At 40.6% G+C, this 27,418-nt stretch overlaps 1 protein-coding gene across 12 annotated transcripts in view; it reads right to left on the reverse strand.

Annotated features, from left to right (window-relative positions):
- The window catches only part of LRMDA (leucine rich melanocyte differentiation associated), a 1,649,176-nt gene that overhangs the window by 775,012 nt on the left and 846,746 nt on the right, over positions 1-27,418 (reverse strand). For 10 of the 12 annotated variants that reach the window (XM_033942049.1, XM_033942047.1, XM_033942052.1 and 7 more), the window contains exon 4: positions 2,908-2,958. The exons of the other annotated variants lie outside the window; for them this stretch is intronic. In XM_033942049.1, coding sequence (XP_033797940.1) covers positions 2,908-2,958 — 51 coding nt within the window. The remainder of the gene's footprint in view (positions 1-2,907; positions 2,959-27,418) is intronic. 12 annotated transcript variants of the gene reach the window in all.

Genomic DNA, 27,418 nt, shown 5'->3' on the forward strand with positions numbered 1-27,418 from the left:
AACACATGAATCAGTGCATAGCGTAATCCTATAAAGAGCACACATGCTTTTTAAAATCACACTTAGTGCTGATTTTTCAGGGTGTAAAATTGTAACCATTATTTAAAGAATTCCCCCTTTAACTGCGTAGAGCACTCTTAAACAAGTCCCTTCTTTTGCATTTACAGGTCCTTCTACAAAGCTGTGCTGCCAAGCTTGCCTAGCTACCCATTCTTTTCCTATAGGCAAGCTTGGCAGCACACCTTTGTAAAAACCCACCTTAATTTTTAACATATTATTTGCAAATAGCTCAAACTACTAGCAAAATATATGCAATAAAACTGAAAAAAAAATATAATTTGGGGCTTTTTTCCATCTTGAAACAAGCTTGTTTTGTTGCACTTTTCATTTAATTTATATACAAATGCAAATCCCTGCTGTTCAAGCACAGTAAATGTTGCCTTAACACCTACTGTAGAGATAGCAGCATGATACGACTGCTTGAGTCCTTGTCACTAAGTTGTTACGGTATATGAAACAAAATAAGAAGGAAACATTTACTACCGGTTAGCAGTCAATTCCAGATTGCATGCAGACAGGGAAGACTATTTTGCATTACTACTGTAGGAATCATGTTCTAATTTAAAAGGCTGTATGACTATTACCTAAGCAAGAGGCAGAAAACCCAGTATGTAAAAACATTTTATACCAGAGAAGCTTCATCCTTCCTTCACACAGACTATTTGCACCTAACAATTCATTAGCAGTCAGGTTTGGATTTCTGTTAGGTGGACTGAACACCTGCTTAGGAGCACCACAGCAAAGTGGAATCTCTTCCTCTTGACCAATAACATTATCTGCTACCAGAAGCAGCTTCAGGCTTCTGTGGGCAGCCTTTGGTTATTTATTAATTTTGAAACTATATATTGCTCATTGCAAAACAAAAGCATTTTAGGAGAGGAATATCCTTACCCGTTTTTGTAATGCATATCTATTTCTCCATCTTTACAAAATAAGTACTCCTGTATTATATGTAGACTGCTTTGATTGTAACCCCTTTCTCATATAGAATACTAGCCTAACCAGGTATATATGCTTAAAAGTTAGGCATGAGCTCTTATGCCAGCTATAGAGCTGGTAACACCTAAAGGCAACAGATATACACATACCGTATTTTCACATAGATAACGCGCACCCGTGTAAAACGCGCACACGGGTATAGCGCGCGAAAAACACAAATTTATATACAGAAATTTTTATATACCGCACACACCCGTATACCGCGCATGCTGCCCGACTCTCCTTTTGCCCGCCCCGACTCTCCTCTGGAGACCCCGACTCTCTTTTCGCCCACCCCGACTCTCCTTTCTCCCTTGAAGCCCTGTCCCTACCCTGAAAGCCTGATGCCCCCCCCCCGACGTCCAATTCACCCCCCCGCAGGACCGCTCCGCAAGCACCCGCACCCCCACCCTGAAGGACCGCTCGCACCCCCACAGCCTCCCCCCCTCCCCCATGGAGAAGCTGTCTACCTTGTTTCCGGATGCCAGCGGTCCCGCCCCTTCTCTGAGCCGTGCTGCGCTGCTTTTTCTTCCGGCGGTCCCGCCCTTTCTCTGACATCAGAGAAAGGGCGGGACCGCCTGAAGAGGAAGCAGCGCAGCACAGGGCTCTGAGAAGGGGCAGGACCGCCGGCAGAGGAAGCAGCTGGGCTGGCATCCGGAAACAAGGTAGACAGCTTCTCCATGGGGGAGGGGAGGAGGCTGTGGGCGTGCGAGCGCTCCTTCTGGGTGATGAATCGGGCATCGCGGGGGGGAAAACTATGTAAAAAAAATTTTGTACAATGCGCTCACGCGTATAACGCGCAAGGGTATGCGCAGTTTGTAAAAACCACGTATAACGCGCGCGTTATATGCGAGAAAATATGGTAATTGTAAGTTACACATCTATGTCTTGAGCCCTGTCCAACCCTCTACTCATGTGTATGTTTGTTGCAAATATGTGTTTTGTAAGTTAAGCAGGTGTTTATAGAATAGTGCATAGTTCCTTAACCTTTACATTCATAATCAGCACATAATGGTTTACAGCTGTGTTATAAAATTACCTCCATAAGGGAGATAGATTAGAGTCCAAGGCTCAAACAGTATGCTGCTAATCGCAATAAATGAAGGGCAGTGTCTGAAAAAAAAACCAAGTTAAAAATTTTGAGCCTGCTGATTGGTTAAATAGCATTTTAGCACCTAATTGTGTAAGGTAACTGGTTATCTGTGTTGACTATTTACAGCCAGCGCCTTAAAGTTAACTGGTTGCATTGCATGACAACTGGCAATATTCAGCGCTGACCAGCTCATTTAGCAGGCTAAGTTTAGCAGGCAAATTAGACTGCAGGCCTATATTTGCTTAGCGAGTTAAGTTAGCACTGACCCCCCCCCCCCAAAAAAAAAAATAAAATCACTGTAAATGGCCCAGCATCCCGCTAGGTGAATACTGGCCTCTTTGTTCTAAGCCCTTTTTTGGATCTTATCGCACTTCTATGTTCTGTAAACATTTGGATTCTGTGCTGATTATGCATTCTGATTGGTAACCAGAGCTCACTCATATTAAATGGACAAATCAGAAGTCAACCTTTATGGCCCCATCAAGTATATGGAAGAGCAAGTTGATGAAATATGATGCTGGAAAGGAAACCTGTTTATTTCTTTGGGCCTTCATATAGAAACATGTACAAGAATACCATAGCAGGGCCTCCAGACACCTGGACTTTCACATTTTCAGTGGTTTTACAAAGGACAGGATCTTCTTTCACAGCAGCATTTTCAGGCTCACTGTAGCATAACAAGTCCAGAAATATATGTACACAGAAAGCTCCATGTTTGTTTGGTTTGTCTAGAAAATGCAGCTCAAAAAATGGCATAGGTAGTATTCTCTACATACCCCAGTGTTATCAAAGCAGCTGCAGACTGTGTAAATGCTTCTGAGGCAGACCTACAAATGGGAATTTACAATAGTTTTTCAGTGCCAGGTAAATGAGTAATTTGTAGAACAGTCATTCTCACCCACCCTCCCCAATATTTAAACACTGTGGCCAGTGTTGACTTGAAATGTTGACCATGGAGTTTAAATTTATTCCTGGAGGTATCACACTTGGACACATCTGGATCCAGACACTAAATATCCAAATATATGGCAGATCATTGGAAGTATTTTGGATACCAGCATTGAGTATTAGCAGTGCCTAAATAACTTTCAGCTCTGCCTTGTCTCCATTCCAGACAAACCCAACAATATCCATATAGAGCTGGATTAGTCACTAAAGCCACTGAAAATCAGTGAGTAGAACAACATCTTTCTTAACCCCCCCCAAAAAAAAACACAAAAAAAACAACAACCCACAAACCAAAACAATATCTCTACATAAGTACCCAAAACTACACAAAACATGCCAATAAAGTGAGTGTGTGTGAGTGTGTGAGTGAATGAGTGAATGAGTGAGTGAGTGTGTGAGTGAGTGTGAGTGTGAGTGTGTGAGTGTGAGTGTGAGTGTGTGAGTGAGTGTGTGAGTGTGTGAGTGAATGTGTGAATGAGTGAGTGTGTGTGTGAGTGAGTGAGTGTGTGAGTGAGTGAGTGTGTGAGTGTGTGAGTGAGTGAGTGTGTGAGTGGGTGAGTGTGTGAGTGAGTGAGTGAGTGAGTGTGAGAGTGAGTGTGAGAGTGAGAGTGAATGTGAGAGTGAGAGTGAGAGAGAGTGTGTGTGTGGCCCAGAACACTTCCAGAGATTGTGGCCCATATTAAATCTTGTGTTAGTCACCTAAGGTTAGAGCTATACCTTAAATACATGTCTCAAGTTATAGCTACTTTATTATAAGCTAGTATGTTAACCCAAATAGTTTCCTTTACCTTTGATTACTGAGTTTGAATGCATTTGCTTGATGCTCATTTACAATGTTACTGCATTCTAGTGTGTCAACACCTTTAAAAATCCATGTGCTAAATACTGTGGTAGGCTTTCCTCTGCATGTAATTTACATATGCCCACTAAAGCTTAGAATTTACATACGACTTTGAAATGGATGTTAAATGTTAGTATGAATGTTTGCTGACTCAAAGTAAAAGGTCTAGATAACAGGCAATTCATCTTCCATCATTCAAGTTGGCCCTGACCCCTGATCCAGTCTTCTTAAGCTCAACACCTTTTCCCAAGTCAAGGGTTCCCCCATCATCAAAATTTCACTACAAAAAGAAAGCCTGGATCTGCAATTAACTCTATGTCATGAAGACCATAACCCATGCCTTCTCATAATCAAAATGGATTCTAATCTCTGACCCCGGTCCCTCCTCACCATGCTAGAAGGTCTCAGTCTTCACCAGTTTAAGAGACATGAAAATTGCCCTGCAGGCACCAGTGAACATTGTTGAAAAAACATTGTCTAGCATAATTTCTCCACTATCATATGATAATAGTTTAGTACCATTTGGCAGGGCCAATTGTTGGTGACCAGAAGGAAGAAATTCACTTCCCTCCTGCCAATGAATATTAGGATCTTTCAGCATGATAAGGACACATTCTGCAGGCTTTGGAAGGGGTTAAGAGGCAGGCAGCTCTGGATTAGAAGAGGACATTGGGTTAGGCCATAATAATGAGAGGGGCTCTTTTGATGATGGGAGATCCTTAATTGGGCATTTGCGCCTTGATAAGTAGGCTGGCATAAACCGGGGTCTAGTCTGGCTTTGATGGGAGTGTAAAATTACATTACTATCCATCCTTTTCACATTGGACTGGTTGGCAAATGGGATTTAGAAATGTAACATACAGTGAGGAGCTAAGGCAAAATAATAGACAAGTAGAGTCTGTGTTCTATGTAGCTTCTGAATTCTATATTTTCTTGAACTTTAAGGAAACTTCATTGATGTATTCCCTGCTCTTTTTTTTTTTTTTTTTTACTACACTTCTCCCTCCAGATTTGCGGGGGATAGGGGCAGAGCCGGACCGCGAATGGCGAAAAACCGTGAATATCCGGCTCTGACCCACCCCCGCCTCCCTGCTGCCTTCCCGGCCTTACCTGGTGGTCTAGCAGGCTTTTGGGGCAGGAGTGATGTTCCTACGCTCCTGCCCGGTGCAGATCGCCATTAGGAAATGGCTGCTGTGAGTTCCCGTAGTCTCTCGAGACTACGACGGGAACTCCCTACAGCTATTTCCTAATGGTGATCTGCATGGGACAGGAAAGTAGGAAGATCGTTCTTGCCCCGAAAACCCGCTAGACCACCAGGTAAGGCCGGGATGCTGGGGGAAGACTTAAGGATGTTTTTTTTTTTTCTTTTTTCCCCCTCCCCAAAAAAATTGCGAATATGTGAAATTGCGATTACCGAAACCGCGAATGGGGAGGGGGAAGTGTACTTCCTATTAATTTCCTCATTTGTCTCCTCATTATTTGTCTCTTCTTCCTCATTCATTATCTGCACATCTCCTCTTCCTGCTCTCATGAGAATTCATTATATCAGCCCTCTGACCCTTTAACTTCCCTACTTATGTATTTTCCCAATGCAAAAACTAGTTTTTGAGGTTTTTTTCAGTACCTATTCTTCTGGATCTCTACCCCACTGTTGCCTATTCCTTAGTACCGAGCAATAGTAAAACTACTTTTTAGCAGTTAATCCAAAAAGTTTAAGTATTCAAAAATATTTCTATTACTACTTAGCATTTCTATAGCACTGCCAGACACAGGACATTATATTACTCTTGTAAGATACAATCCCTGCTCAACAGAGCTTACAATCTAATCAGACAAAAAGAAATAGTAATAGTTGCCCAGTAGTTAAAGTTCATTTTAAGTAGTTTATTACTAAGTAGTTTAACTACATTTAAAGTAGTTAACAACAAAAAAATCATTGCAATATGGCTGAATATGAAACACCTGTCAAATGAGGATCTGGACCAAAAAAAAACCCCAAATCAATACACTTCCCCCTCCCCATTCGCGGTTTCTCCATTTGCGGTTTCATATAATTGCAATTTTTTTCTGGGGAGGGGGAAAATTAAAAAAGCAGTCTTAATTTTAAAATAACCCATATTTTTTTCCACCCTGCCACCTTCCCGGCCTTACCTGGTGGTCTAGAGGGCTTTCGGGGCAGGAGCGATCTTCTTACGCTCCTGCCCCATGCAGATCGCCATGAGGAAATGGCTGCTGTGAGTTCCCGTAGTCTCTCGAGACTACGTCGGGAACTCCCTACAGCCATTTCCTCATGGCGATCTGCACGGGGCAGGAGCGTAGGAAGATAGCTCCTGCCCCGAAAGCCTCTAGACCAACAGGTAAGGCCGGGAAGGCGGCAGGGAGGTGGGGGTGGGTCAGAGCTGGATAATCGCGGTTTTTCGCCATTCGCGGTCCGGCTCTGCCCGTATCCCCCGCGAATGACGAGGGAGAAGTGTAGTACAATTTGATGTTGGTACTGAAACAAAGAGAGACATGCTGATAACCTCCAAATTAACTTTTATATACAGTGTACAATATAAAGTATGGATATGGATTTCAATTTTATGTACTTATTTAGTCATCATACATACTTACATATTATTATTACATGATGTTTAATTATCTTTAACTACATTGATGTTTCTGACATTTTAACATTATCACCCTGTAGTAACCACATGTACCAATCCCTGTGTCATTCTCTAATTGCTGCAAATTTTATGCAGCAATCAGTAGGGACAGAACTGAAATTTTTTTAATTCTGGTCTTCCACTTAAGTGAAAGGTAACATGCATTTGCTGGTTAGCACATGTTAAGTGTAGCATGTTAGCTGGCTAACACTTTCACATCTATTCTCAATCCATGCTACACCCTCTAACATGAAAAGCACTTCACGTGTGCAAGGGCCAGCACTTAATTGCATAAATAATGGGTTTAAAACAAACAAACCAACAACTGGACTTCCAAGGGAATCTAATTGAAGAGCCAAGCTAGAAAATTCTAAGTTTTGAATTTTAGAAGTATTATAAATGCCAGATAGGTAGGCACACCTGCCCTTCTATCACTCCTAAAATCCCCAGTTCCGAGAAGTCAGCTGACACATTCCTCAGAGGAAGTGAAAAGGCCAATTTCTAGATTTTGTGAAATATACATTTTACCATTTCAAAATCAGAAATCCATGCACATTTTTTTCAGGCCTGCACAAACAGAAAACATCCCTTTCAAAACTTTATAAATAGCAGCTGTTTTATGTGCAATGACTAAATTAGGCATGTATCCCCCCTTAATCTATAACCACACATGTTACTTGAAGGAATGCCCTTGATCCCCCTTAGACACACCCTATTTTGGGAACCATGCATAAAATTCATATGCAAATCAATGCCTAAATATACATGCATAAACTTTAATTGATTCCAATTAGTGCCAAAAATTACTTAAAATCCCAATTAGCTGTACTAATTGGATCATTATTGAATTAAGTTGTGCATGCAATTTTTTGTGCCTTTTATAGAATTAGGCTGTGTAATTTATAAAATACATGTATATGCACCTATTTTTACCAGCACATACAAATGCAATATTATATGTACTCCCCCATGTAAGGAGAAATGTGTACATTGTAGAACAATCCAAATATTTCTGTGTCATAATGTAAAAGGACAGTTTTTAGATAGTTCACTCATTGGGGTGATTTTTGACAACACCCTGCAAATTTTATTTAATAGACAGTGTTCTAGAACAAAATATTTCCTTATAATATTTATCTAAGCATGATTTTGCATTTCTGTTGTCTAGTAACAACCATCAGTTACCTATTTAAGAGTTAACTAATATTTCCAAGAGTTGGCAAATGTTCAGTCATAAACCTGGCCTACTGCCTGTTGTTTACTGAAGCTAGGGAAGAAGCATCTGCAACATTATGGAAAGCATATTGTAAAAGGCAACACATGCAAATTAAACCTCTTGAGCTATGAGTAAATTGCTGGGAAAATTTATAACTCATTTAATAAAACTTGAAGTAAATACATAGCTTTGGTTCCAAAGGAGAAGAAATATTTCCCATCATCCCCTCTTCATAAAAGATGAACAAGCCACAGTATTACAATGCTGCCTGTAATTAATAACATTAAATAGGTTGATTAATTCAGTGCCTGAGCTTTTCTATTCACTAAATACATGGAAAAATACATACACATAGTGAAATTAAACAAGATTGATGTTTCAAAGGAAAACTAATCAATAAAGAACATAAATGATCAAAATGTTTTCAGTTTTGAAGACAGCTGGCCTTAGTTTTTATGTATATTTATCATACATATATGAATCATCAAAACCAGTGATATCATTCCAGGATCAGATTTAAAATTTGGTGCCATAGGCAAGATTAGATAACTGTTTGGGAGTGTCCAATAACTGGAGATCCAGAAGAGGAGCAGAGGAAGGCTGTAGCGCCATAGTGGTACCCCTTCAAGACCGCAGATGTTTATGTTTATTTGTAGAATTGGCTGTACCATTTTATCTAAAAAACAGAATCATAGAATGGCTCTACAGTAACTGGAAGGAGGTTTCTCTTTGGTCAGGGTATTTTGTGTTCTTGGCAGTTGCCTTTGTGTAAACCCAGACCTGGTTTAAACATCTCTGCATCATGAAAAAGTGACCTAGCTGTTATTAATAAAGCACAGTTACTTACCGTAACAGGTGTTATCCAGGAACAGCAGCATATGCTCAGACTGGACCTGTACTGGAAGAGTCGGCGTCGACACTCACAAAAGCTGTGTCTGAACTAGCATCTGGAAATGCTCACCGAGCTCTTCCCTAAGCAAGGCATCAATTTTTTCCTTAAGGGTTAGCACCGGTATGGAAGGTGTAGGCTTTTTCACCAGTAATGAGGGTGCAACGGTCCGGTCCGGTGATAAGGATGCCAATGTGGAGGCACTCACTGAAATCGGGACCATGCACTTACAGGACTTTTTTGAGGTCTGCATGACTTGACTCAATGCAGCTTTGGCCTGTAGAGAGAAGGGGAAGGTTTCTTAGCCGGCTTATCCAAAGAGATGGTATACTACGACACCGGAGTCGATGTCGTTGGTTCCGCCGGTTTTGGTGTCATCTTAGCTGGTGTGGTCGGTGTCGGTGTCAATGTTGGCTCCCCTTCCATGGCGTCACTGAAAAGCTGTCGCTGCTGAAGAAGACAATTTTTCAAAGTTCTTTTCTGAAGACACCAACGGTAAGGGTCAGTCACAGAAATAGCCTGAGCACAGCGACCACAGTTTTTAAACCCCCGTCGGTGGCTGTGACATCGACGGAAATACTGCCTCAGCCAAATTGACAGCTATGACTGAGGTGGAGGAAGAGGACCCGCCAGGCCAGAACCTGCCAACGGTGAAAAAAGAAAGACTTTTTAAAAAACTTTATTTAACTAATGGTAAAAAAGAAAATGACTGAAAAGTTACAAGTGCGAGAGCGGGAAGGCAGAAAAAAATTGTACGACCATCGCAACATGACTTCTTAGCTCCGCGGAAACTAAGGGACCATGTGCTTACGTTGGGCAGAAAGGCACTTGCACATGCGTGGTGCGAGCTATTGTTAACTTTCTAAGGATTTAAAGTGGTGATGCACTTTTGAAGTGTCTGTGTGTGTGAGAATATGCTGCCTGCTTGTCCTGGGATAACAGGTTTTATCTAGGAACAGCAGGCAGATATTCTCACATGTGGGTGACATCATCTATGGAGTCCCAGTATGGACAATATTAAAAGTGTACTGCCACTTTAAGTTTTAAGAAACTTCAAGACTGCCCTCACTGCGCATGCGCGAGTGCCTTCCCGCCCATGTATGCTCGCGGTTCCTCAGTTTCGTAAGCAAGCTACAAAGCCAAGCAGGGGAGGCAGGTGGGTTGTGAGAATATCTACCTGCTGTCCCTGGATTACACCTGTTATGGTAAGTAACTGTGCTTTATACCAGGACAAGCAGGCAGCATATTATCACATGTGGGACTCTCTAGCTTACTAGCTAGGGAGTGTTGGCCAGTAAGAGAATACATTTTATAAAACTGTTTGGCCAAAGTGACAATCCCATCTGAAAAGGATTCCAGATAGTAGTGAGAGGTGAATGTGTGAACTGAGGACCAAGCAGCTGCCTTACAGATTTCATTTATGGAAGTAGAATGCAAGAAAGCAACTAAATATGCCATAGCTTGGACCTTATGCTGTTACGTGACCCTCGAGATGCAGCTCAGCTTGAGCATAGGAGAAGGCAATACAGACTGCCAACCAATATAGACTGACCCAAACTCTGAGGGTCCAAGAAGAGGAACAGTTGAGATATTGTATGTGGCTTAGTCCATTGAAAGTGATAAGCCATGGCTCGTTTACAATCTAAGGTATGAAGAGCTGTTTCTCCAGGGTGAGAAAGAGGCTAGGGAAGAAAGTGGAAGCACAATTGATTGATTCAAATGAAATTTTGTGACTATATTTGATCAGAATTCAGGATGGGAGCAGAGAACTGCCTTATCCTGGTGGAAAGCTTAAAAGGTGGGTCTAACACCAATGCCTGAAGGTCACTCACTCGATTTGCACAAGTAATGGGGATTAAAAATATCATTGTCAAAGTGAGATGGGCAAGATGAGAAGACATTGACTGAAATGGAGGCTTCATCAGTTTGGTGAGAACAACAGTAAGACTTCAAACCACTGCAAGCGGGTTGAGAGGTGATTAGATATTGAAAATCCTTTCCTAACCCTGGGAACACAAGGATGAGCAGTCAACAAATTGTTGATTGGCATGTAGAAAGCTCTAATGGTACTAAGGTGAACTCTGATTGAAGAGGTTTTAAGACTTGAATTGGATAAGTGGAGGAGGAACTTCAACCTTGAATATATGAAGGAGGATGAAGCATCCTGAGGATGAAGAGTACATCACAATGAAAACCATGTCCTCTTCTGTTAGTAGCCTTGTTATGTATGGTTTTCTGGATATAACCAACATGATTATGATGTAATTCATCGATATTTTACTCTATATACTCAAGGAAATAGGCTTGGATCAAAAAGTCCTAGAATAGTTTGCTAAATTCTTATCATTATGTTCTTATGTGGTAAATGTCAATGGTAAAAAATCTGCTTCATGGAAGTTCACCTGCGGGTTCCGCAGGGATCTTTTTTGTCTCCATTATTATTTAATGTCTATATGACCTTGTTGAAAAATCTCAGTCTATCAGCATCAGAAATTTTATTTGCATATGCTGACAATATTTTTGTCCTTCTTGATGTAGATTCCAGTTTACACAATTTAACAACAAACATTGAGCAATGTGTCTCTAAACTTCAAGCATGGGCAATATCTATCCAGATGAAACCTAGGGCTCCTTTTACAAACGCGCGTTAGTGGTTTAATGTGCATAATAGCGTGCGCTAAACCACCGGACGCGCTAGCCACTACTGCCTCCTCTTGAGCAGGCGGTAGTTTTTTGACCAGTGTGGGGGTTACCGCATGATGAAAAGTTGCGCTTGTTAAATCCGTTAGCGCGGCTTCGTAAAAGGAGCCCTTAATGCGGCCAAAACAAGATTGTTATGGATTGGTCCAAAATTGGAGCAACTTCCATGTTCTATTATTTTGGACTCTGGTCCAATTAAATTTTCATCCAAGATATTGGGTATTATTCTGGATTCTTTATTTTCGTTTCAAGATCAGATAAATCATTTTATGAAGAAATGCTTTTTCAGTGTGCATATGCTGAGGAAATTTAGAGCTTTATTTCATCAGCAACATTTCTCAGTACTGGTACAGTGGATTATACTGGTACAATTAGACTATTGTAATTTGGTCTACTTAAGCTTGAATAAGAATGGTTTGCAGTGTCTTCAACTTAAACAAAATACTGCTGCTAAACTTATCTTTGGAAAAAGAAAGTTTGATAATGTATCTCTGTTATTGGGATAACTTCATTGGCTTCCGGTTTAATACAGTTTACAAACGCGTGTGTAGCTTTTAAATTTCTATATGGCATATTTCTACCTATGGTGCCATTATTTTTGAATGCTAAAAGATTGTTTAATTCAAGAAATTTACATAAATTCAAACTCTCCTTCCTTTAAAAGTATAAAATCTGTTGAAAAATTGTGTCACTGCTTTTCTTTCAGGTTAACTGAAATATGGAATGATATTGCCTTCTCCATTAAAACAATAAATTATTTTTCAACTATTCTGTAAATCTATGAAAACATTACTGTTCCAGCAATATCTGAACTTTCAGTCTCAACTTTTAAGATAATTCATTTATACTATTTGTTTCTTTTTACTAATCTGTTTTTTTTGTTTATGAACCTTTTTTATTTTCTCTCTAGTCCTATGATTCATTTGTAATTAAAAAAAATCATCTTCTGTTAACCGGATCGAGCTCATTTTAGGTGATAATCTGGTATATAAATCCAAGTCTTAGATTAGATTAGCTGTCAAGTACAAAGACTGTAGATTGGGAAACCCAGTAGAAAAGCATCTGCCTCTAGATGATGAAGAGAAGATTGTCTAGAACCAAAGTGAGGCAGTAAACAAATAAGTTTATCTGAGGAGTTCCCAAGAAAAGAGAACCCCTGACATCAGGTTCTGAAAATAAGCATCCACTGATGTGGTGAAGAAATCTATTGAGCATGTCACCAGATTATTCTGTGTTCCACGAACATAGAGAGCTTTTCGAAATATGTTTGGAGCAACTGCTTAGGTTCAATCCTTTCGGTCTCTTGAATAAGACTCAGAGACTCCATACTTTCTCCTTGGTGTATAAAAAAGGGAATTTGAAGGGAAGATACTGTAGTGAAAAAACTGCAGAGCAGTGAACATCGCTCTGAGTTCCAAGGGGTGCAAGCAAAACTTCTGCTGCTGAATAGAGCTGCTGTGAACAGGCACGAAGAGGCCTCCACTAAAAAATTTGACGAAGCGATGAAAACGAAGCAAGAGCTAGAAATTAGTGAGACGGCAGTAACCACTAAGGTGTTCCACAAGGAAGACTTGTGAAGAGAATAACATGGATTGTAGACGCCATGTGATATAATAATAACATCCTTCTATTGGTTATATGGACAGAAGGTAAAAGACAATTGCAAAATCAAACTTGTCATTTCTGAATTAGGATTGAATCATGTCGAGCATGGTTCCTATGAAGTTTAGAGCTTGACAGGGTTAAAGTTAGGATTTTGAAGAAAACAACTTCAAACTCTCAGTGCTGAATAGCATTGGATTGTGGAATCCTTGGGCTCATAAAGCTGGAGTCAAAACTATGAGGCACTTTGTGAATACTTTAAGAGAGGATGCCAGGCAGAACTTTGTAGTCAAAAAGTTGATGGGCTATTCAAAACCACAGAAATAGTCCAGATGCAGAAATGTGGGTATAACCCTCTGTGATATCTAGAAAGCATAGCTAATCATTTTGATCTAAGAATAGCTATAAGAACCCAGAGATACAATTTGAATGTTTCTTGAACTAGAAATGTAGCATAGATTTTGTCATGGAATGAGAAATACTTGAAGTAGAACCCTTAATTTTTCTGAGAAGGGGGTACTACCTCCTGAGCATATAAGTAAAGTATAGCCTGTATGACCTGAAGAAGGCGGGACATCCTGAGAGCTAAGAGTGGACTCTCTTGGATGATTTGGAGGTATAGTGACATCCTTGATGAGAGAACACACAGGTTGGTTGATATGAAAACCAATACAGTGGAAGATGACTTCTGATTGGTAAGGAAGTAGCTAAGAAGAAGAAAAAACAGCAGCTATGAGTGCCTGAAATACAGCAGAAGCATTGAGCCTGAGCTTTTTGAATGTTATTTATGCTTCTTTTGCGGTAGCAGCCCAGAAGCAGAAAAATGCAGAAGCATATCGCCGCTGATGTGAATAAGAATATTTAGCATTGTGCTTTGTATTGGTTTCTTGACATTGAGCTGAAGTAGAAGGGAGAACCATGGTTGTCTGGGCTACCAAGGGGCTATCAGGATCATGGTGGCTGATTGTCGTTTGTGCTTGACTAGCATCTTAAGAATGAGAGGAATAGGTGGGAACACACAAAAAGAAGTTGTACACCCAAACCAGGAGAAAAGCATCTGCCTCTATACGTTGCAGAGATTATTATCTGGAACATAATTAAGGCAGCTTGTGATTGTGGGAGGACGGAAACAGATCTATCTGAAGAGTCCCCCACCCATTTTTGTGTGGCCATCTCTATAGAATTGCCAAAAAGCTCTTCCCTTAAACATGGGATTTTGGCTAATCTATTTTGGAGATTAATGCCCATATCAGAGACACTTATTTAATCTAGGTGTTTCCTAGCCACTGACATAGCAGATGCTCTAGATAAGAACTAAAAAGCATTAAAGTCTGATCCTATTTCATACTTTCTGATCTGTGAAAGAGCTTAAATATTTTGCTGATATTCTGTAAGATACTCAACAGAACATATTACTCAAAGTCAAGGAATTTCATTACCAGTTGTTTAAATACAAAGACATGTAAAAACTGGAATTAAGGCAGCATCCTGAATGATCCATAGTACAGCCTTCACGCCCTGGAAGCACTGAGGTAAAACACTTGCATTGAAATATTTAAGGCTGATTCCACAAGCAATGATTGTTCTCTAAATGGAATCTAGTTGTCTTGGAGCCCCTGTGATAGATAAAGGCATTTTGTAAGAATTGACTATTTAAAAATGACAAGTAATGTCTTTGAGAGGCTAAGTATAGTCCAAATCATCTAAGTATTTAGCACTTGGTCCAGTGTCAGCTTCTAATGAGATTGTTTAGGTAGGGCTTTTCTCAACTGTCCAATATACCTGGTAAAGGCAAGTCTTTCTGGAGAAGATCTTTTTCTGGAAGTTTTTTGTGGTGACAGTTCTGAAGGTATGTCAGAAGACTCTGAACTAGATAAAGCTAGTGCGACAGACTGTCAAGGGAATGATGTCCTCAGGAAAATTTACGTTTTTGGTATTGATCCGATGAAGTTAAAGACGCAGAACGATAAGTATTCCTTCTACGCTTCGAAGCATGAGACTGATGGGATGAGGACCATCATGGCAAAAGAGAGCGTGGATGCTTCGAGGTAGTGGATTGATGACTTGATGAAAGACTTCGATGTGATGAGCAAAAACCTCAAAGTGAAGAGCAATGCCTGGAGGTAGATTGTCTAGATAAAGATGACAATACATCTCAGAAGATCCATGAGAACTGGCCAGATGCTTCAATGGAGAACTGACATCAGTACGTTGAGACCTCGTACTGCTATGCTCAGGTTGGGCTGGTACTGAGGGAGCACCCGTATGCAGTGCAATTTAAACATTGTCTTGATCTCCCTCCTGAAATTATGCACCGGTACCGATGGTTCAGTAGCCAGTACCCACGGTGCAGCAGATTGCCTCAAAGCAGGTGACCTTGACGATGATGCACTGCTGGTACCATCGGTGCAGCAGGTTGTCTCGAAGCATGTGACCTCAATAAGGATACACAACATGAAAGGGAGAAACAACCTGCAAAGCTAGAGAACAGTGGGGTCAGTGTTTGGTCTGCATCAAGAAACTCAATGCTGTAGAGACCTATGACACTTGCTGAGAATGCACCAGTACCAATGGTTCAACAGCCAGTACCTTCAGTGTAGCAGGTTGCCTCGAAGCAGGAGACCTAGATGAGGATGCACACCAAGGAGAAGAGACAACCTGCAAAGCTGGAGAACGTTGGGAGCGATGATTGGTCTGTATCAAGAGACTCAATGCTGTTGAACCACCAACGCTTGCTGGGAAGTGGATGGCTTCTGAGCTGGCTTTGCCGATGCTATATGTTCTTCTGATGTCAATACAGGAGTTTTCAATATCGAAGGCTCTGAAGATTTGGCAATCCATGGTTGAGCTGAAGAACTTGTCATGTTGAATGTGACAGTCCTTGAGAGAATACTTTTGTAAGGTGGAACACTGAGAAAAAAACAACTCATCTCAGTGTTCAGTCCCCAAACAATGTAGACACCAACTATGAGAGTCGGTTGAATGAAAGAAATAGGCCACTGCATCTAGAGCACTTCTCAAAACCTGTTGTGAGTTTCAACATCAAGGGCCTGTTTTACAAAGTCGCGCTAGTGGCTGCTGCGCGATAAAGACCCCGAAGCCCATAGAGATGAGACCTGCCGAGGAAAAAATCCAAAGCCAAAACATGAATTTGAAGATAAAAAGAGGAAAATATATATTTTTGAAAATTAATTTTCCATTTCTCTTTTTTTTGTACAAAGAAATAACAATGCTGAAAGGACAAAAGTAAGAAAAAAGATGCAAGAGCAGGAAGGCAACTCAGACTGAACAGAGTTCAGTCAAAAAAGCACTTTGCTCCACAGAAAATGAAGAACTGAGGTACTGCAAGCATATATCGGGCAGGAAGGCACTCACACATATGCAGTGTAGACAGTTGTAAAGTTTCTTAAAACTTAAAGTAATAGTATACTTTTAATACTGTCCATAGCAGGGCTCCATGGATGAAATCACCCACATGTGAGAATATGCTGCCTGCTTGTCATGGGATAAAGCTGGGTATGCTACCATGTATGCTAAGAATATACAGTATGTATGACAAAATCTGTGTTGGAGCAAATCTGAGAGTCTTAAAATATAGCAAACGTCAGACAGTGACAGAAAAATTGTAAGAATATGATGAGTTTAGGAGCGCAGGTACAAAAGTCAGGAGATCAGATTAAAATACTATATGACATCTCCTCACTATTAAATGAAATCCAAAAAGTAGAAATGCTTTTATATTGAATAAATATAAGATGACAAAGAATTCTATAAGTCTGGCTGTAGTGAAATCTCCTGTATGTAATTAGCTTTTCTTAATGTGTTCCATCCTTAGATGAGGGGAAGAGAAATTTATAGATCAATTGGACTCTTTTGTATTGCCACAGAAAAAGAAAATGAGCCAAATAGCTGAGCCTAATGGCTTATATATGACACATCATATTCTATATTTCTAAATAGTACTGTGATACACATTGAATAGTAGGTTGGGTATTTCATTTTCACCATTATTCTCTCAGTTATTTAAATCTATCCATTACTGATGTATTTTCTGAGAAACTCACTAACACAAATCTGCATAATATTTTTGAACTAATTTAGAGACATTGAGGCTCATAATTATAACATCCAGACGTCCAGAAACCCACCCAAATCGGCACTTGGACATCATAATCGATAGGATGTGCAGGTGCCAATTTTCAAAACCAAAATCCTAGATGTCCAGTGGGACTTCTAAGCCCCTGTGCATCCAGAGCTCACAGGGACATGTTGGGAGGCTTTTGGGTGGGCTATGGGCAGGCTTAGACTCAGACATCCTGCAGGGATAATCAAATGTTTTGGCAGATACCCTGGATGGAACTTATACATTCTGAGTTAGACCTGTTTTAAAAGGGTATATGTGTCAAAAATGTATCCAAAGTGACCATATAACCACTGCAGAGATAACGTAAAGACCCACACACACTTCCCCTGAGCTTGCTGACCCCCTCACACCCCACAAATATCAGAATTCAAAAGTACATACCTGTCTCCAGAACAGCAGCACCTGGTATAGGAAAGCCTAGTAGACCTACATGCAGGTGTCTTATGTAGCCTGGTGGCTGGACTAGTGAACCATAGAGAGAAGCAGCAAGTCCCATAAGCCAATCTAACCACTACATATATGGTAGAAAGTGTGAACCCACCCAAACACTCCCATATAGGTGACACCTGCAGCCATAAGGGCTATTAGGATGGTAGACAAGTGGATACCGTAGGTTTTGGGGGAGTTTTGGGGGCTCACCATACACTAAAAGGGGCTTCTGCTGAAATATGTACCTGGCTGGCACCCTTTATGTGAAATTCACAGTAGTGCCCTATTAAGGTGACTCGCTGCCCTGTTGGGATGTCTGCGTGGCCAGTCCATTATATATAGGACACCTAGTCTCAGAAGCCGACATGTATTCTATACAAAATCATGCCTAAACCCGCCTAAAAAGAACCCATGTTACAGATGCTGGTTAGAGCTTATCGCAGCAAGGGATCTCCCTGCTGTGATAAGTTAATGGCCATGACTGCACATCCCCCGAATGATCGCCGGCAGGAGGGTTGCCCTCACCCCCCCCCCCCCCGCCGTAGATCACGGCAGAAGAGGGAGAAGGGTGGCTGTGTTAAGCTCAGCGGCCACGTCTACTTACAATGTAGGCCAGCATTTTGCTGGCCTAGGGAGACGTGTACAGCTGCCTAAGCCTACTTCCGGGCCAAACCATGCCCATGCCTAGCCGTAGGCGGGCTTGCACGCCTCCCTAGGATCCTTGAGGCACCTCCAATGTAAGCGGCCTGCCTCTGGAACTTTTTTTTAAAAACATGTGTCTCAATTGGCTGGTTAGACAGTGGTAGGATGCCTATCTTCACCTACAATCAGGACACTGTTTATAGCAGGGATGTCCAACCTTTTGGCTTGCTGGGCCGCATTGGCCAAAAAAAATGTTTCTGGGGCTTGCACAAACGCACAAAACGCTGCAGCAAGACAGAGGAGGGAACCGGCAAGACAGTAAACATACGGGGGCAGCAGAGGAAGACACTACATCACCCTCGACCGGGGCCCGCATGCGGCCCTCAGGCCGCAGGTGGATACCCTGGTTTATAGAAATCCAGGGCCTAAATGCTCTAAGCTGCTCCAACATTCATAGGAAGTCTATTAGCGTTGGAAAGTGTCAGTGTATTTAGCGCTCTGGACTGCAGTAGAAACCTCTATCACTGCATTAGTAAAAAAAAAGGGGGGGGGAAGGGGGTAAATGCTTTGCATCCTATAGAAAAAAAAAGTTTGACACTCACTAAACAATAATGTGCAATACGTTGGCAGAATTTGGTACTATATATAAGACAACAGTCAAAACTGAAGACTAATATAAAGAGTTCTTGCTCATATCGCTATACCGCTATCTCAGAGACCTGTAAGGTTAAACACAGCTGTGTTCTAAAACCACTTTGACAGGTGATAGGTATCATTCATTGTAGCCGGTATAGTATATATCATGTATTTTTGTGCAAATTACTGCAACCAGCTATACAGCTCCTATAAAGTGCAACGTGTAATAAATATTTCAAAACGTATATGAAAAATATATATCAAAAAATTTTAAACATTGCACTTATCTCATATAAGCTGGTTCGTAGTTAACGAATGGCTAAACGCCCTACGGGACCCGTTTCACCATGTATATAGGCTTCTTCAGGGGTCATATCATTGAAAAAGTGCGGCGTAAATTACGCCATTTTTTCTTGTGCAGACGTAATTTACGCCGCACTTTTTCAATGATATGACCCCTGAAGAAGCCTATATACATGGTGAAACGGGTCCCGTAGGGCGTTTAGCCATTCGTTAACTACGAACCAGCTTATATGAGATAAGTGCAATGTTTAAAATTTTTTGATATATATTTTTCATATACGTTTTAAATATTTATTACACGTTGCACTTTATAGGAGCTGTATAGCTGGTTGCAGTAATTTGCACAAAAATACATGATATATACTTACCGGCTCAATGAATGATACTATCACCTGTCAAAGTGGTTTTAGAACACAGCTGTGTTTAACCTTACAGGTCTCTGAGAGCGGTTATAGCGATATGAGCGAAGAACTCTTTATATTAGTCTTCAGTTTTGACTGTTGTACTTGTTTTTGATTAAGAAGACTTTGCCTACTTTAGCCATTGAGTGTTTCACTATAATATAAGACAACAGAATAAATATTGCTGAATTTTAGAAAACATATTAAAATGTTTCATGAATATCACTATATGCTAAATGGTATCCTATACTATAAAGAGAATAATAATTGTATGTTTGTACGTATGTAGGTAAATTTTTTTCTTGAAAACAGCCTTAAGGATTTTCCTGAAATGGGGTGAATCTAGGGTTTTTTGGGTGTGAGAAAGTTATTTAGTTAGATCTGGAGCTCAACAAAATTCATTTGGGGGATTTTTCTAATGTTCCTGCATCCCCCTGCTAGCCATTTGGTCAGATATTCCTACAGCGTTTAGAAGTTTAGCCAGCAGGGAAAAGCAGGACTGAAGTTTGCTAAGGCACTGTTTCTATTGCTACTGCTCCTTCCTCTCACCTGCAGCCCATTGGCTAGACATTGCTAAGGAAGTTTAGTCAGCCAATAGGCTGCAGGGAGAAAAGCAGACTGAAAGTTCCTAAGGCTCTGTGAGAGGCTGAGGGAAGAGATATGGAATGTAAAAGGAGGAGAGAACACAGCTGAACTTAATGCAAGCTGGGGTGAGGCATGGAAGTGATACAAAGATAACTGCAGACCATTAGTCAGACATTCCTAAGGAAGCTTAGCCAGCTAGTAGGTTGCAGGGAAAAGCAAGAATGAAGGTTGCTAAGGCATTGTCTCTGAAAACTACTGATCCTGCCTCCCCCTGATAGCCTATTGGGTCAGACATTTGGAAGAAAGCTTAGCCAGCCAATAGGCAGCAGGGGAAAGCAGACCTGAAGGCACTGTCTCTATGAGAGGCTGACGAGACAGAGATATGGAATGTTAACATAAATAACACAGAAACATGATAGTAGATAAAGGCCAAATGGCCCATGCAGTCTGCCCATCTGCAGCATCTACTATCCCCTCCTGTCTCTAAGAAATCCTACTTGCCTATCCCTACACTTTCTTGAATTCAAACATAGTCTTTGTCTCCACTACCTCTACTGGAAGACTATTCCATGCATCTACCACACTTTCAGTATAAATATATTTCCTTAGATTACTCCTGAACCTATCACTTCTTGACTTCATTCTATGCCCTCTCACTCTGTAGTTTCCTTTCATTTTGAAAGAGACTTGCCTCATGAGTATTTATGCCATGTATGCCACAGAGAAATTCACAGTTGGAGCGATGGTAGATTATTGTAAGAAAGAAATAATTCCTCGTGGACTACAGAATGAATAAGGGTCCAAGATTGTTTACAGACAATAAGACCTTTGTGGAACGATGGAACAGTATTTTGAACCAATGTTCATTAGATTTAATGCTGTTGATAATTCAGACATCTCAGGATAAATTGAAGGAAGAAGCAGAGATTATTAATAAAGAAATTGAAGGATTAAAAAATGAGGTGGATTTCCAACAACAGTTCTCAGGATCTGAAGAATAATAGTAGATAAGTTTTAAAGAAGAATTAAGAATTAAAATACAAAAAATATCAAAGGGATGAATAAGATTACACAGATGGTTTTGCATATAATGATGATGGTAGTAAATAAATAAAGGGATGTCTACAACAGATTCTTCAGGAAGCAGTAAGGATCTTAATAAAGCCACTGGTCTGAAGCCTTTTTTAGGAAGAAGAGGCCAATTCAGGAAGGGGCCCATCGGAAACAGATACCGCAGGGAGGCCCTGTCACTCGGTCAGTCAAGATAGTACAGATGGAATAATAAATCTTTCTGCTAGACAGTCATCCTCACAAGAAAGGTCTTTATTGAATAAAGGTTTATCTTTCGTCCCATTAAAATATTATGATCCTTTTTGTTTACGGACAGATCTGGAATGATTTTTTCGAACTCTGCAGTTGAAATTTTTCTTCGCAGATATTGAACCTAAATCGGATTGTTCTGTAATCCACAAGAAAAGTAAATGGGTTCCCCTGGGTAATCCGGATCCTGTATTAACTGGGTTTAAAGCTTTAGTTTATACTGAGTTAGAAAAACTTCAGAGGGTGCATTATCCCCAAACTCAAAATCTTTCTCCTGGGGAGTGCAAAGTATTGGTGAACCTTCAAAAAGATCCTACGATAGTAATACATAAAGCAGATAAGGGAGAAGGAGTTGTGATCTGGGATAAAAGAGAATATTTTCGGGAGGCTTATTTTCAGTTAAATGATGTTCAGGTATATTCCCTGTTGCAAAATGATCCGTCAGATGTGATTTTTTTTCAGAAATATTAAGCATTGTTAATGAGGGGAGAAAATCCAGTTGCATTACTAAGGCTGAGTATAAATTTTTGACATTCTAGCAATTTAAGGTCCTGGTTATCTATTTTCTCCCAAAAGTTCATAAAGATCTGTTACATCCTCCAGGGCGTCCAATAGTCTCGGCCTAGGGGATCCTTATTGGAAAGAATCTGCAAGTATGTTGATGTGTTTCTTCAACCATTGATGTCCAACATTCCTTCTTTTCTATTAGATACTACAGATTTTTTAAAATGCTTAGATGCACAGAATCAAGTAGACAGTGCAGATTCTGATGGTAACTCTAGATGTGAAATCGCTGTATACCTGTATTCCTCAATCAGAAGCACTTCAAGTGGTGAAGGAAGTTTTAGATGCTCGGCCCCGTCCACATCAAGTGCCTACGGAGGTTATAACAGCTTTAACAACGATTGCGATGTCCAAGAATTATTTTCTTTTTGATCATAAGTTTTTTCAGCAGTAAACAGGGGTGTCCAATGGGGGCATCATTTGCCCCTTCCATAGCAAATTTGTTTATGGCTAAGTTTGAGCAAGGCTGGATATATGCATCGAGTTTCATGGTCCATATTAAAGTGTGGAGAAGGTATATAGATGATATTTTTCTGCTATGGACCTCGACGCAGGAACATCTTGAAAGTTTTTTTTCAATATTTAAACAGCTGCCTCTCCACAATTCAATTTGAAATGAAATGTGATCAGTGTAGAAATTATGTTTTTGGACGTGAAAAATCATACAGGATAATGGTAGATTTGTAACATCTGTCTTTACAAAACCTTCAGACAGGAATACTTTGTTGCAGTACACTTGTATGCACCCTATCACGCTGAAGAACAACTTACGGTTTCACAATTCTTACCGGTATAGAAGAATATGTCATTCTACTGAAGATTTGTGAATAATGCACAATTGTTACACAGTAAATATGAACAGCGAGGATACCCAATGTCTGTCATCTTTAAAGCCTATAAAAAGGCGAGGTTTAGTGCTCGGGAACAATTGTTACAATAAAGACCAAAGAATCACAAGAGTGATTCTATAGCATGTGTTCTACAATATTCTGGCATATCACAGCGGCTTGGTAGAAAGATTAAATCTTTATGGCCCATGTTGCAAACTAAGCAAAACTGTCAAGATTTGGATTGTAAAATTGTATTCACTCGGAATAGAAATTTGAAAGATTTGCTGTGCCATGCGGATATTTGGACCAAAGAAGGAAGGAGGGAGGGTTGGACTTTTTTGGTGTAACCAGTGCACTGCTTGTTCTTTATTAAATGAGGGAGACCAAATTTGCATATCGGAAGAAAAATGTATCAAGATGACCCAGTTTGTTACTTGTGAAAGCATTGGAGTAGATTATGCAATACTCTGCCCTTGTGATCTCTGATACATAGGTCATACTGCACGCAGTCTTAAAACAAGGCTGTTTGAACATCGTTCTAACATTTCACACAAACGACAGATAGATATACTCACACGACATTGTGTTGAAAAAAATCACTCTTTTGAGGAATTTAGGTGCTTTGAATTACATCATATTCCCCTTACAGCTCATCGTGGGGATGTGAAAAGATTATTATATCAAAGTGAACAGCGGTCTATTTTCTTTTTGAAAACTATCTGGCCTAATGGACTTAATCAGAAAGTAGAATGGTGTGCCTTCTACTGATGGTGAGATCGTTTGTTCCAGTAAATAAAGTTTTTTGACAGTGACTCCTATGAACCCGGAAGTATTAAATTCCAGCGCCATTCTGAGCCGGGTGTGGACGGAGCAGGAGAGAATGTTGCAGCCGTTGTTCGGCAAAACAAGAGCCTTGTTGGTGACATCCAGTTCCTTGTCTTTTTTTCATTTGAGAAGTGCTATAGCAGGAAGATCTACTCGCTGTTGCTGTTGCCATCGTCAGAAGATAAGTGAACTGTTTTGTTCTTTTTCTGGCTCCCTGTGCACAGTGGTGGCTTTGGTCCCGTTTTGAAAAGTTACATTTTGAAACGTGTGGAGTTTTTTTTTTGCCTATGATAAAGAGCAGGACTGGCTTAAGAACTCATTGGGTTGCCGTCCGTATATTGTTAAGTTAAGGCTTTTTCTCCACCTATTATAAATGTACTTTCATGGGGCATCTCCACCACTAGGCTAATAACAATTTTTTTGCTGATTGTATTTAAAAGTCTCTATCATATCTCTCCATTACCAACTTTCTTTTAAAGTATACATATTGAGAACTTTAAGTCTGTCCCTATATGCCTTATGACATAGACCATCAACCATTATATTTGCCATCCTCTGGATTGACTCCATCCTGTTTATATTCTATCCTGTACACTATATTCTAAATGAGGTCTTACCAGAGTCTTATACAGGGGTATCAATACTTCCATTTTCCTACTGGCCGGTCCTCTCCCTATGCACCTAAGCATGCTTTTAGCTTCCATCATCATGTTTTCAACCTGTTTGGCTACCTTAAGATCATCATATACTATCACACACAAGTCCTGTTCCTCTTTTGTGCACAGAAGTTCTTCACCCCCTAAAATGTATCATTTCCTTGGGTTACGGTGATACTCGAAAGGGTCCAGAAGAGAGCGACACGTTTGATAAAAGGCTGAAAGACTGGAGAAACTGGGGCACTTTTCCCTGGAGAAGCGGAGACTTAGAGAAGATATGATAGAGACTTACAAGATCATGAAGGGCATAGAGAAAGTGGAGAGGGACAGATTCTTCAAACTTTTGAAATAAGAAAGAATGAGAGGGCATTCGGCAAAACTAAAAAGGGGACAGATTTAGAACCAATGCTAGGAAGTTTTTCTTCACCCAACGGTGGATACCTGGAATGCACTTCCAGAGGGTGTGATAGGACAAGGTACGGTATTGGAGTTCAAGAAGGGATTGGACAATTTTCTGAAGAAAAAAGGGTATAGGAGGGTATAGATAGAGGGTTACTATACAGGTCTTAGACCTGGTGGGCCGCCGCGTGAGCGGGCTGCTGGGCAGGCTGGACCTCTGGTCTGACCCAGCAGAGGCACTTATGTTCTTATGTTCTTCTGCAGCCCAAATGCATGATCTTGCATTTCTTAACATTAAATCTTAGCTTTCAAATTTCAGATCATTTTCAAGCTTTGCTAGAACCTACCTCAAGTTATTCACACTATCAGTGGTGTCTACTCTATTGAAGCTTTTGGTATCATCCACAAAGAGGTAAATCATACCAGTCAGCCCTTCAGCAATATCATTTACAAAAATATTAAAAAGAACGGGTCCAACAACCAAACCTGAGGCACACCATTGGTAACATCCCTTTCCTCAGAGTGATCTCCATTTACCACTACCCTCTGTTGCCTTCCACTCAACCAGTTACTGATCCAGTCTGTCACTTTGGGGCCCATACCAAGAGCACTCAGTTTATTTAATAGATGCTTGTGTGGAACACTGTCAAAAGGTTTACTAAAATCTAAATACACCATATCACCATATCCAGTGCTTTCTTTCTATCTAACTCTCTGGTCATCCAGTCATAAAAATTGATCAGATTTGTCTGACAAAACCTGCCTCTAGTGAATTCATGTTGCCTTATGTTCTGTAATCCACTGGATTCAAAAAACTTTACTATTCTCTGTTTTTAAAACATTTCCATTAATTTACTTACCACAGAAGGCAGACTTACCAGCCTGTAGTTCCCTACTTCTTCTTTACTTCCACTTTTGTGGAGATGGACCAAATTCTGCCCTTCTCCAATCCTCTGGTACCATGCCCCAACTCCAAGGAAGCATTGAATAAGGTCAGACAGTGGAGCCACCAGAATTTCCCCAAGTTCCCCCAGCACCCTTGGATGTACACCATCCAGCCCCCATCACTTAACAACCTTTAGTTTAGCAAGTTCCTCACTACTATAATCCTTTGAAAAATCAATCAGGGTCCACCCTATTGCTTTTGTTTTCTGCAGTTCTGTTTATAGTGCTTCAGTTGTGAACACAAAACAGAAACATTTCTTAAGCAATTCAGCCTCACCTTTATCAGCTTCTACATATTATTCCTCTTCATCTTTGAGTCCCACAATGACACTTTTATCCTTCCTCCTATCACTAATATATTTAAAAAATGTTTGTCTCCCCATTTTACTGTCTGCTATTTTTTTCTTCCATTTGTATCTTTCTTTTCTTGACTACTCAAACAACCTTTTCAGATATTTTTACCTGTCTTTTCTGTGATCTTTTTTATTATATGAAAGCTAACCTCTTTTTCCTTACCTTCTCAGCTACTACTTTTGAGAACCAAAGCAGCCTTCTTTTCCTCTTACCTTTATTTTCCTTAGAAAATGGTATGTTGCCCTTTCAATAGCTCCTTTCAGTTTTGCCCATTACTTTCCTACTTTTTCTAGATGTTCCCATCCAGACAGTTCCTTGACATAATTCTCCTTCTGAACAAAGTTAATTTCTTTTTAAAGTTTAGAACCTTCACTTTTGAATGAGCCCTCTTTATTCTCATCTTAATATTAAACAACACCATGTGGTAATCACTGGATATCATATGATCACCCACTAACACATCAGAAACACTTTCCCCATTTGTAAACTTTAAATCCAGTATGGCCCCATCCCAAAGGGGTTCCATTAACAACTGCTGGAACAGTTCTCCTTGTAGAGTATCCAAGATCTCCCTACTTCTAGGAGATCCCACAACAGGGATACTCCAATAAATATTTGGCATATTAAAATCTCCTATTAGTAGTACCAGTCAAACCTCAGTTTGCAAGTAATGCAGTTTGCGTGTGTTTTGCAAGATGAGCAAAACACTCGAGCAAATCATGCCTCGCAAACCGGCATTGACGCGATTTGCGAGCCCCCCCCGAGACCCGGCATCGCCCCCATCCGCAAACGCCCCCCCCCTGAGAACAAGCATCCCCCCCCCCCCCGCCCATTCGAACCGGCATCCCCGCCCGCCCAAACACAAACCCTTACCCCAATTTGGTACTGGCACGCAGCACCAACCCACAGGATGTGCCGGTGCCTGAAGATCCTGCCTCTTGCCTGGGCTGGGCCTTGAGCATGTGCAGTTAGGACAAGATTCAGTAAATGGAACTTAAGTTTGGATTGCATTTAGCTTTAATTGGGTGTGAGGACTTATGCATGCTGAAATCTGGTACACAATCCTAGTATTCCATAACACTGCACCTAAATTTGGGAATGCCCCTATCCTACCCATTCTCCTCACATGGCCATGCCCGCTTTTGGTATTGTGCATGAGACAACTGCTAGGTGCCATTTGTAGAATCATACCTAGTAATGCCTAAATGGACTTATATGTAGCTAGATATTGTTGAGGTAGGCAGGTTTTACTGTGTCTAATTTACCACACCTAACTCAGATGCCTAGCGATGCCTAAATGCCTATTCTCCACCCATAACCAGGTAAGTGTCATTAGGTATCAGGGGGTGTCTCGACTTAGGTGCCACTAGGCACCATTCTGAGTTTCTGCTGTCTTGCAAGACTACAATG

The sequence above is a fragment of the Geotrypetes seraphini genome, chromosome 4 (assembly GCF_902459505.1).
Source record: "Geotrypetes seraphini chromosome 4, aGeoSer1.1, whole genome shotgun sequence".
NCBI classification, from domain to species: domain Eukaryota; kingdom Metazoa; phylum Chordata; class Amphibia; order Gymnophiona; family Dermophiidae; genus Geotrypetes; species Geotrypetes seraphini.